General features: G+C 39.3%; 1 protein-coding gene across 1 annotated transcript in view; it reads left to right on the top strand.

Annotated features, from left to right (window-relative positions):
- The first annotated feature begins 1,502 nt into the window (after window positions 1-1,502).
- Window positions 1,503-12,759, top strand: part of CYYR1 (cysteine and tyrosine rich 1) — a 116,833-nt gene continuing 105,576 nt past the window's right edge. The window contains exons 1-2 of the mRNA XM_052637250.1: window positions 1,503-1,866; window positions 7,901-8,003. Coding sequence (XP_052493210.1) covers window positions 1,794-1,866; window positions 7,901-8,003 — 176 coding nt within the window. The 5' untranslated portion in view covers window positions 1,503-1,793. The remainder of the gene's footprint in view (window positions 1,867-7,900; window positions 8,004-12,759) is intronic.

The raw sequence follows: 12,759 nt of genomic DNA on the forward strand, positions 1-12,759 counted from the left end.
CCAACAAAGGTCCGTTTAGTCAAGGCTATGGTTTTTCCAGTAGTCATGTATGGATGTGAGAGTTGGACTGTGAAAAAAGCTGAGCGCTGAAGAATGGATGCTTTTGAACTGTGGTGTTGGAGAAGACTCTTGCGAGTCTCTTGGACTGCAAGGAGAGCCAACCAGTCCATCCTAAAGGAGATCAGTCCTGGGTGTTCATTGGAAGGACTGATGCTGAAGCTGAAACTCCAATATTTTGGCCACCTCATGTGAAGAGTTGACTCATTGGAAAAGATTCTGATGCTGGGAGGGACTGGGGGCACAAGGAGAAAGGGACGACAGAGGATGAGATGGTTGGATGGCATCACTGACTCGATGGACATGAGTTTGAGTGAACTCTGGGAGTTGGTGATGGACAGGGAGGCCTGGTGGTGCTGTGATTCATAGGGTTGCAGAGAGTCAGACACGACTGAGCAGCTGAACTGACTGAACTCTTTTTTTTTTAATTGATAGTCTTACTTGATTATTTTCTAAATAGACTATAACTAGACTGTTTTGAAAAAAAAATTGATATTTATATTAAGTGAAAGTGAAAGTTGCTCAGTCCTGTCCAACTCCTTGGGACCCTATGGACTATATAGTCCATGGAATTTTCCAGGCCAGAATACTGGAGTGGGTAGCCAGTTTCCGTCTCCAGAGGATCTTCCCAACCCAGGGATCTGATCCAGATCTCCCACATTGTAAGCAGATTCTTTACCACCTGAATCGCCAGTTTAATTTCCAGATTGATAGATTAATTTGGGGGGAAATTCTTACCTTTATTATGTTTAATTTTCTTAGTCAAGAGAATCTCTATTCACTTATTTGTGTCTTCTCCTTTGTGTATAAAATTGATAACTTTCTGATTTTTATTTGCATGAGAAAAAACTATTGTTTAGTCACCTCTAGTTAAGAGCTTTATAGGTGACTGTCTTTGACTTTCCACATATAAAAGCATATCATTTGCAAATGACAATTTTCTTTCCAATTTTTAGGATTTTTTTCCTCTTTCTCTTATCTAATTGCATAGGCCAGTAACTCCAGAACAGTATCAAATAATAGTGATGACAGTATGCAGTCTTGTTTTGTTTTCTCTGACTTTACTGGAAATGTTTTAGGTGTTTAACAAATAAAAGCTTTACCAGCTTTCAGCAGAAAAAAACCATACACTGCTTCTGTACTTTCCAGTTGTCCTAGGTTTTCCTCGTTAGCTTTCGTCTAAAATCTTCAAAGTTGGAAACTCCGTCCATTCGTGTAAAGATAAATTACAAAGTTTGGGCGGTATCCATTACTCCAAAGGAAAAACTGTGGAGTGCGGACAGTCAGAGCAAAAGGTTAGAAGTTCCTTTAGGACAGGGCCAAGCTCTGAGAGTCACTCTATAGAAGGAAGAACCGGAGCGTGGGGAGGAGTCGGGGCCACCCCCGCCCCCAGCCTCGCGTAGGTGCCACCCGCGGAGATGAAATGTGAGCCCGGGTGGCCGAAGACGCTGGATCCGCTGCTCAGCCTGCCGCCAGACCGCCCCGGGGACAGACAAAGAGACCTCGGCCACAACGCAGCCCCGCGCGGCCGCCCGGGCTCCCCGCGAAAGCTCCCAGCGCGATGGCCGGGTCACCGCGCCACTCCGCCATCCAGAGCGCTACCCGCTCCATCTGAGCGCCCTCCGGCGCCCCCATCCTCTCCCGGTGCTGGGCTCGCCCTTGGCTCCCAGCCTTCTCTACAGACCGGTTCTGCCTGTCCTTCTGTCCTGGCGCGCCACCTCCGGCCACCGGTTTGGATGGACGCGCGGAGGGTGCCCGGGTGTCCAGGGGTCTTGCTTCCGAAGTTGGTCCTACTCTTCGTCTGCGCAGGTCGGTGACCTAGGGCGGCGGGAGCGGGGGGACTGGGGCTCCGGGCGGCGCTGGGGTCACTGTCCCGGCCGCGCGGGTGGAGCGGGACGCGGTGGGAGGTCAGAGGCTGGGTGGTGCCTGCCGGCAGGAGAGAACCCCGCGCGCGCCCGCCCGGGGCTCGACCTCCACGCGGTTCTGTTTTGTCCCTTTCCTTCCACGTGTCCTTTTCTCTCTCTCTCTCTTTTCCTTTCTCTCCGTGGAACAACTATTAATAACCTCAACCCCACATTTAAGGGATTTTCTTATTTTCTGCATAGGGTGAGAGTGGAGACTGAGCGGTGGAAGGAACGCATTTTTTTTTTCTTTAAGCACCTGAAGTTCAGAGATATCACTAAGATTTTCAGATAAACTGGGGACTTTTCAGTAAAGGCTACCGCTGCCTTATTCCACCTTCACATGCTGAATATTCCAGATTTTTCTTTTCAGAAACCAACCCCAAAAAGCCATAGACTGGTGTTTTCATTCTTTAGAGGATGATTATCAAGTGTGGTGAACAGGGCAACTGGAAGCTTTGAGTTGAAATATACGGTTTTCAAGAGGCATAAATTCACCCAGCGTCTAATTTGTTTTTGCTGAGCTTGTTAAGCCCTTGTTTATAGATGAAGAGTATCTCATTTCCTTCATCCTAATTTTTCTTGGCTAGAATTGCTAGCTAATATTTGATGTACCGAAGCGGTTTTCTTTTTTTGCGACTGATGTGAAGCCCAAAATGGTCTTTCCTTAGTTATTAACTTAGTATAAAGTTAATTGCACATGCAGTTTTCCATCTGCTTCATATTTTTATATGAACAGGATAAAACAGGATAAAAGCAGAGTTTTTGTAAAAATTTTTCATGTCTCTGACTTCCTGTAATAAAAGCCACAGACTTACCTATGACCTTGCAATACTAAATTTATATATAGTACTGTGATTTACCTTTTGATATTTGCAAAAATAATGGCACCCGAAATGAAGATGGTCTTCAGTATTCTTACCTGAACATCAACAGAATTGAATTTCTCATTCAGCCTTGGGAGAAATGAGTCACAATGATAACTCCTATAGAAATTTACACTCTATTTTTAAAAATGTAAATTAGTGGCCATCTGTGAGTTGTTTCAAAGATATTTTATTATAAGGAAAATGCTGACCTTCAAATACAAAATGCATAAAATAGGGAAAGTACTTTCTATTTAATGAGAGTCCACATCGTAATGTGTTTCCAGCACTTAACTTCTTTTACTTAAGTCCTATAAAGTCTGCAGAATTTGAGAGTCTAACAGAATCAATTTCATTAATATCCATTTTATATTAAAATCTTTTCATTAAGTGCTTCGGAGCAGTGACAATTCTTTTCACTTCCACTGTTTACCAAAAGAACACAAAAATGAGAAAATAGAATACAGCTAAGTGAAATTTTAATACCTTCACTCATCTTCAACCACATCATTGAACAATTTTTTCTTGTTCTTTTGTCTATTTCATTCTCTTTGGTGAGCTGAAGCTTCTGATTTTCCTCCCCTTCTTCCTGTTGCCCCAGTGTTAAGTGCACACCCCACCACCCCCCCAACCCCCAGGATTCAGGGAACCCAAGCACCCGGCCAGCAGGGAGCTTGATCAGTGTAGAAGTTTTTACTCCATTCATTCCTTCTCTCCATCTGCATCCCTCCTCAGTACATTACGAAGTCATAACTCACCAGTGCTAGGTCAGCTTATCACCTTTGATAAGAAATGATTAGCTAATGCATTTTTGATATTAATTCCTGAGCTCTTTACTTCAGAGGCTTCTTTATGCTTGCAGCATTTACTCAGCTACTGTTTATTGAGTGAAGTATGCTGAGTGATGCCTAGGCCAGAGGTCATACTTTGAGTCTTGTCTAGAAGATAAAGTGTGCCCGTTACTCGACATTATAGAAAGCTGTATGATGGAAGAGAGACAATGGTGTACTTTAGGTATTCAAAAGAGGAGACTTTACTGCTGACTTAAGAGTATATGCTCCGTAAAAATGATGTCTGTTTCATTTAGCATAATATTCTCAGAGACTAACAAAATGCCTGGCCCGTAAGAGGAGTGCAATAAATATTTGCTCAGAGAATTTAAATTGAGGAGGTTTTTGGGTTTTTAGGCCTAAACCTTTGCAGAATAAGGAAGCTTTGGACATAAGAAGATGAAGTAGGATAATGTGTGAACAAAGGCAGAAATCATGAGAAGTGTAAAAACACAATACAGTTGCGTTGGAACTAAGAGATAAGGCTGGAAGTGAGGATTGGGATGAGATGGGGGAACACTACAGAAATAGAATTAATCCAGAAGTAAAGTGAAGTCAAGTCGCTCAGTCGTGTCCGACTCTGGGACCCCATGGACTGTAACCTACCAAGCTCCTCTGTCCATGGCATTTTACAGGCAAGAATACTGGAGTGGGTTGCTATTTCCTTCTCCAGGAGATCTTCCCGACACAGGGACTGAACCCCGGTCTCCCATATTGTAGGCAGACACTTTACTGTCTGAGCCACCAGGGAAGTCCAGAATTAATCCAGACACCCTGTTAAATGGATTGTCAGCTTTAACGGGACAAAAACCTGTCGATGCATTGTCCGTGTGTGTGTGTGTGTGTGTGTGTGTGTGTGCGCGCGCGCACGCGCGCGTGCACACATACTCAGTCATGTCCACCTCTTTGCGACTCCATGGACTGTGTAGCCCGCCAGGCTCCACTGTCCATAGAGTTTTCCAGATAAGAAAACTGGAACGGGTTGCCGTTTCCTTCTCCAGGGGATCTTCCCGGCCCAGGAATCAGACCCATGTCTCTTAAGTCTCTGACATTGGCACGCGGATTCTTTATTGCTGAGCCACCTGGGAAGCAGTCGGTAACCTGAATTATTTTCCCCAAAGAAAATATATTAATACAGGATCCATTTGTTAGCAAAATAAAAGCAAGGTTTCTATACCTGAAGCATTGTGTTTGACTTTGGAGTCACTTTTGGAAAGAAATCCAAAGGAGTGTTTATATTATTATCTAACTCCCACTGCAGGCTACAAAGACAGGATTTGGCCAAGGTTTTAACCTTCCTGGCCTATGCCAGTGATTTCTGTCCCCTCCCTTTCCTTCCTTTCTGATCCTTAGCTGTAGATTACAAGAGCCAATTCTGAGCAAGTGCTTGGAGCCAGATGCTTTCCTGTTCTGCACATTCCTTGAGAAGGGAGTTGGGAGGCTTCTTCCAGATCCTGCCTTAAAGTCACTGAAGGAAATTGGAGCTGGCTAATTTTCAGGAATATTAACTTGAATATTAGTAGTAATATTATTCATCTTCTGAGGGCCATTGGGATGTTCCATGCTTTCGCAAGTGAGAAGTTGTCTCCGTTTTGTCCAAACTGTGATCTTTATGGGAGTGTTTTCAAATGAACCAGAGAAAGCAACTAACTTCTCAAAAGAAGTTTGAGGTGTGATTGACTTCCAGGTTTGGCAATGTGATTGTGAGTGTATTTGTCATGCTAGTAAAACTTCCCTTTTCAGTTATTTCAGATCCCTGGGTCAGGAGGATCCCTGGAGAAGGAAATGGCATCCCATTCCAGTATTCTTGCCTGGAGAATTCCATGGACAGGAGAGCCTGGCGGGCTACAGTCCATGGGGTCACAAAGAGTCAGACACGACTGAGCAATTAACACACACTTTCAGTTGTTTAATTCTGGGAAGCAGACACAAGTGCTGGAAAATGCCATAAAAATAATAAACAGTGTGTGACAGGATCTAAGTATTTGCTGCAGGTATAATCCAGCTTCTTGGCAACAAGACTTGGGGCTTGGTTTCCTGAAACGTTGGCTCAAAATATTTTGATAACACTGTGTCCTTATAATAATAGTAATTGAATCTTTGATAATCATGGAGAGCTTAATAAGATGTCACTGTCTTGGGTGTCGTTCAAAAAGGATCCTGTGAAGCTACTGAAACATTACTTGTCCTGCTCCAGCAGAGTAAGGCGGTGTGTCAGCTCTCCCACTCTCTGAACGGCTTTTAAGTGCACAAAGCAGAACATCCCAGCTAAGTGCTTGAGATAACTGAGCAGTCTAAATATTTGAATTAAATAATACTAAAAATGAGAGCTATGGAAATTCCCTGGGAAAATGGTAAAATAAATTGCAAAAGCATACACAGCATATTAATGCAAAAAGCATTAATGTCAATAAATCATTAGATCATGTTTCTGTCTTCAAAATTTTAAAGTGGATTTAAGTAGAGTTACTGAATCTTACAAAGGTAATTATTTTCCCCTTTCATGCCTTCTTACCACATCCTTGAAGAAAACATTAAGGTTTTTTTCATTTATGAAGTAGAAATAAAATTGAGGGAAAGAAAACATGAACTTTTCACTTGTTCCACAAAGGTCATACATTATTGATAGAGGTGAATGAACTTTGCTAGTTTTGTGATTACATCAATTTGTAGGGAGGTGATTTAAAAGCCAAATCTATATTTTTCTCTCTAGACAAATCAATTACATGGACCTGCAGGCATAAATATAACATTTACACTTTTATATTATGACTTTGACAGGAAAACAAAAGTCTTATATAATTTTGATAAGAATTATTGCCTTCAGAGATTGAGTTGGAAATGACCAATTTTGTGATTCTTCAATGTGTAACTCAAATTATCAGACTATACTTACACGTTTTCTTACATGTACCTGAAACTCACATATCCATTATAATTTATACCACTGATTATAACTGATTGTAACTAAAAGATAGGGCTTCCCAGGTGGTGCTAGTGGTCAAGAACCCACTTGCCAATGCAGGAGACATAAGAGACTCAGTATTGATTCCTGGGTTGGGAAATCCCCTGGAGAAGGAAATGGCAACCCACTCCAGTATTCTTGCCTGGAGAATCCCATGGGCAGAGAAGCCTGGTGGGCTACAGTCCATGGAGTTGCAAAGAGTCGGACATAACTAAAAGATAGCCTTCACTTGTTAAACAAAAATCATTTAGATGAAATATAGAGATTTTTTGACAGGTAGAGTGACTTTTATTCAACATTTGGTATAACTTTCCTTGCCAAAAACATAGAAAAAAAGACAATAATTTGGTTTTGTCAGCTCCGGTATGTCCCTTTTTAATCAGAAAATTCTTTCTCCCTTCACATAGTGCTGTTTCATAGCTTGTTGATTCTTAAATCTGACATTAAATAAACCCTTAATTATTCACCAGTTATTATCTATAGGAACTTTTTCCCACAGCTGATTCCAAATGGATTGATAGGCTATGCAGACTCATATGTGTTACCTTATGTATGCATGCTGTAATTATGGAGACGAAAATGGTAGAAAAAAGCATATAATGCACTGTCATGAAAAACATTCATTATTTAAAAGTGATTTCCAGTTGTTACTATTCATGTCAACATTTTCCGTCAAATATATTTAGGATTAACACTCTGAAGTCAAAAGACTTTATCATTTAAAATTTATTGTAAGAACTCTGTTGACAAATTGAATGTCTGATTGTTTGGATCATTCATTCCTCCCTTCCTTGTCTCTTTCAACCCACTCTGACTACCCATTATGGTGCTTGATGCAGGAGATTCCAAGAATGGTCTTTGCCTTTTCTAGATTTATGTTTGATAAAGAAGAACAGAGCTTCCCAGGTGACTCAGTGGTAAAAAAAATCTACCCGCCAGTACAGGAGACATGGGTTTGATCCCTGAGTCAGGAAGATCCTCTGGAGAAGGAAATGGCAACCTCCTCCAGTATTCTTGCCTGGGGAATCCCAGGGACAGAGGAGCCTGGCAGGCTCCAGTCCATGGGGTCACAAAGACTCCGACATGACTTAGCAACTAAAGAACAACAAGGAAGCAAGACTAGTTCAGATGTTTACAAATGTTTTAGAATTCTGAGCACTTTGAAAATCTAAATGCACTAAAGAGTGGTCATTGATCAATTAAGATGTAAAATAAAGTAATTTTTTTGTAAAGCTGTGATTTTAGAATAGTAACTATGTGGATGTGGTTTTTATTTTGTAGAGGATTGCCTTGCTCAGTGTGGCAAAGACTGCAAATCTTACTGCTGTGATGGAACCACACCTTACTGTTGCTCCTACTATGCCTATATTGGGAATATTCTTTCGTGAGTATTAATCACATTTGGCGATATTGATACTCTTTCCTTTGCCCAGTTATGTTTTCAAGAAGTGCTAAGTTATAGTTTTGAGTAGGAAATATTAAGATTGGTTGTTGATATAAAATCCTTACCGGAGATTCTAAACACGCATGACAGTCTAATGTGTCATTTTTTTTCACTAAATGTGTAAATTAATATACAACATAAATTGCTTTTATTAGAAGTTTAAAAGATATTCTTTTATTGCCTAGTTTGTATTTATGATAATAGTAATAATAATGTCCTAAGTAGACCATATTCATAATATCGATCCCTTTTTTAATGTTGTAAATGATATATTTTTATCTGCTTTGTTAAAATATTAGAATTTGTCAATTAATGATAGCCAGTTTATTTTGCCACCCATGTATTTGTCAGACTCATCCAGTAGATATCAGGGGAAAGAAACTTTATAAATAAAAAACAATTGAGACTTGAAAGGTCAGTTTTTACCTAAGCAACTTCAGGCAACAAGATTAGAGCCTAAGAAAAGCTAGGTGGCAACAATGTAACCTGATAACCAACTACAAAATCAGTGAAACATAACACAGAGAATATGTTAAGCGTTTGTGTATAACTAATTAAGAATTTGTTTTAGAGATGCTTGTGGGTAAGGGAAATGGACAAGCAGAAGCTGCCTGCAGGGTTGTATGTCTGAGAACTGTGTAACTCTGTCCTACACACACCTTCAAGTTGAGAAATAGAAGTCAGAGGATTAAGAACATATGAATTTCACCCATGGGTGACCATCACTCAAGGCTTTCAGGAGTCTGCTTCTGTCCTCCTTACTTTGTATTTTTCAAGTGACAATCAGGATGATTTGAAACTGTTTTGTTGTGACTTAGTCTGTGTTCTATGAAGGCTTAAGTAGAGCCAGGAAAGATCCCTCACTGAGTGATACATGCCTGACCATTTTAGGCATCTGTCCATTGAGAAGGTCTGTAAATCATCCTGTTTCCTGAGAACAGAAAACCTGGCATAGCATACACTTTCTAGACGCAAAGTGGGGTTGATCTTAGAGGTTATGTCTCGCTGAATAAGGCCAGAAAGAATCAGAGTTCAGGATATTTTTGAAGATTGTCATGGTGATGGAAGAAATGTCAGGTTGTCATAAATACTGATGAATAGAATTTTAACATTCTTTGAGATACATATAAATTCTAAATAAAATGGTTTTCCTCATTGAAGACTTGGTAGAAAAACGTTAAGTCCCCTTACATTTAGAGAACGATAAGAATCAGTTACCTTTGCCAACAAAGGTCCGTCTAGTCAAGGCTATGGTTTTTCCAGTGGTCATGTATGGATGTGAGAGTTGAACTGTGAAGAAGGCTGAGCGCCGAAGAATTGATGCTTTTGAACTGTGTGGTGTTGGAGAAGACTCTTGAGAGTCCCTTGGACGGCAAGGAGATCCAACCAATCCATTCTGAAGGAGATCAGCCCTGGGATTTCTTTGGAAGGAATGATGCTAAAGCTGAAACTCCAGTACTTTGGCCTCCTCATGTGAAGAATTGACTCATTGGAAAAGACTCTGATGCTGGGAGGGACTGGGGGCAGGAGGAGAAGGGGACGACCGAGGATGAGATGGCTGGATGGCATCACGGACTCGATGGACGTGAGTCTGAGTGAACTCCGGGAGTTGGTGATGGACAGGGAGGCCTGGCGTGCTTTGATTCCTGGGGTCGCAAAGAGTCGGACACGACTGAGCGACTGAACTGAACTGAACTGAACTGAAGAATACCTCAAGTAAAAAGACAAATAATGATGTTTCACATTTGTATATCATTTCGTGCTTTTTAAATAAAGTACTTGATTACTAAATTCAAATTTTATTTGTGGGTTGTCTTCACACTCCTGAGGCTGCTTGTTCCAGGCAGATGTGTGAGTGGGCCTCATAGGTGGTATAGGTTTGAGCAACCTGGGATCAGAATGCCTCTGCGACTCTTTGGTTCTCTGGCACCTGGCCCAGGTCTCTGCCCACTAACTGCATCATGGCATGCATTGTGCTCCTATTTCTCACCTCTTAGATACCTCCACCCTGATCAATATATATAGAAGACATAAATACTTACAATCAAAGTGCTTAAATATTTTTAAATTTACCATTGGGCTTTACATGTTTTATATCTACAATCAGATTGTTCTTTTTTTTTTTTTAAATGGTACCTGTCCTTTGAACTGATTTCATCACTTGGTTAAGAATTCATTGAGTTATATATTTATCTAGGTTTTTAGGGCCATGTACTTGTTATGTTTAAAAAACAGAATTGTGTTCTGTGGATGGCGGAAATAAACACAGATGGCATAATATTTCAGGCAGTTAAACTGAATTTTCTCTTTAAAATAGAAGCCACCAAGTAATTCCCTTGCTAAACAATTCTTAGAGAAAAAAAGAGCTTTAAAGTGTTTTCCCCACTGGATAAAAAGTACATTTTCAGGATTTCCAGTTATTGTTTAAGATTTGAAAAACTTGACTCCACCCAAAGCTTTCCTTTTTTTTTTTTTTTGAATTAGGGTGAGGGGAATAGAAAAAGAGCGAATAATTCCGAGAATGCTTACAGAAGTTCTTTCATGCACATGTTTTCAAATATTACTATTTTGGAACTCGTAAACTCTGCTTCCTCTCTTGCAAGCATCTAGGCACACTCTTCTTTTTTTTAATTTAAATTTATTTATTTTAATTGGAGGCTAATTACTTTACAATATTGTGTTGGTTTTGCCGTACATCAACGTGAATCCACCACGGGTGTACACATGTTCCCAATCCTGAACCCCCCTCCCACCTCCCTCCTCATACCATCCCTCTGGGTCATCCCAGTAGGCACACTCTTAGTAAAATCATTTTAATCATCCTAACAGAAAATTTAATCTTCGTGGTCATCAGTAAGGTAATAGGGAAGAAAGCAGTAAACATACTGGAACGTTATGTATCCTAAATGAATAATTTTATAAATTGGTTTTAATTTGGTTTCTAGTCTTATTTATTTTTAAAATAAAAAATTCTTGGCTTAGTTTAAAATGAGCTAAAGAGAATATAAACTACAATTTGGGTCATTGCAGACTCTGTATAAATTGGTAAGGTCAGGCACACTTGATCCTTCTTGCTGAGACCTCTTTTCAAAATAATCAGAGTAGAGATATTTAGCCCTTAATTCTGCTTATTTCAGCTACCCTTTCTAAACTTTTAAAAATTAACCATTAAGAATTGTTTTCAAATAGATCCCAAAAGCTAGCATTCAATTTACCTTTTAGTTTGAAAGTATTATTTGACTCAGATCTCTCCCTTTTACATATTTTATATTCTAAATATGAGTTAATTTTGACAAATAAATTCAGATCTACCCCCTTTTTCAGTTAGAAAATTTTAAATTCACATCTTGTGAAAACAATTTAAAAATTAAACTTTAAAAAATACTTTTAACAATCAAGATATAATTGATATGTAACATTATATTGATTTCAGATGTACAACATAATGATTTAATATTTGTATATACTGCAAAATGATCACTACAATAAGTCTATTTGACGTAAATCTATTTAAAATGGCATGCCTACTTTTGCTCATTATGGTCACAGATATTCACTTCCATATAGAAAAGTAACAATGTTAGTTTTTAGAATTTAAGGATAATTTTTCCAAAAGTCAACATTATATGCAATCAATTATTTACAAATATATATTGAGTGTCTGTTACCATGGCAGCATAGGATCCAAAGATGAATAAATGATGTTGCCTGACCTTTATGATCTCTCAGTCTAATAAGAGAAAAAGATGTAGACAAATAATTTTAATTCAGTGAATTAATCTATGAAGTGTTATTGAAGGGCTGAGAAGAGAGAAAGCAATTAAGTGTGTGTATGTGTGTGTGTCTAGAAAGAGATGAGGCTTTAGAAAAAGCCTCATAAATATGAAATTTGAACAGTTTTAAAGAAAGTAGATTTTTATATAAGTGAACAGTGAAGAAAAGGAAGTGGATTCCAGACAGAGTCTCTGCTATAAACGCAGAGATTTAATAAAGGAAATGATCAGTTTGGGAAAAACCATGTTGGTCAGTGTTGCTAGAAAAGGAAGGTTAAACTTTAGGTAAGACAAAAGGTAGATACTTACTTTTATAGACTTTTATTGATAGATTACATAATCTTATTGGTCATGTCTAACAAAACTAAAATAAAATAATTCAGTATTTTTCTGGAAATAAGATAGCTGGTTTCATGTAGAAAGGACACATTCTTAGATCTCACTAAGTGAAAGTGTTAGCTGCTCAGTTGTGTCTGACTCTTTGTGACCCCATGGACTGTAGCCCACAGGGCTCCTCTGTCCACAGAGTTTTCCAGGCAAGAATACCGGAGTGAGTTGCCATTGCCTTCTCCAAGGGATCTTCATGACCCAGGGATTGAACCTGGGTTTCCAGCATTGCAAGCAGATTCTTTACCATCTGAGCCACCAGGGAAGCCCCTTAGATACCACTAAGATGAGGGACAAAGGTGAGAAGCCACCAAATGAAGATTATTTTTATTTATTCCATAGAGAAAAGATTTAGAGTGAACACTTTGAGATATTATACTTTTTAGTACCATTTATGATGGAATGTATGACTTGGGAACTATTGGTCCATTTTTGACTTTTTTTTTAAATTTATTTATTTTTCATTGAAGGATAATTGCTTTACAGAACTTTGTTGTTTCCTGTCAAACCTCAGCATGAATCAGCCATCAGTTGAG

The sequence above is a fragment of the Budorcas taxicolor genome, chromosome 1 (genome assembly GCF_023091745.1).
Source record: "Budorcas taxicolor isolate Tak-1 chromosome 1, Takin1.1, whole genome shotgun sequence".
NCBI lineage: Eukaryota > Metazoa > Chordata > Mammalia > Artiodactyla > Bovidae > Budorcas > Budorcas taxicolor.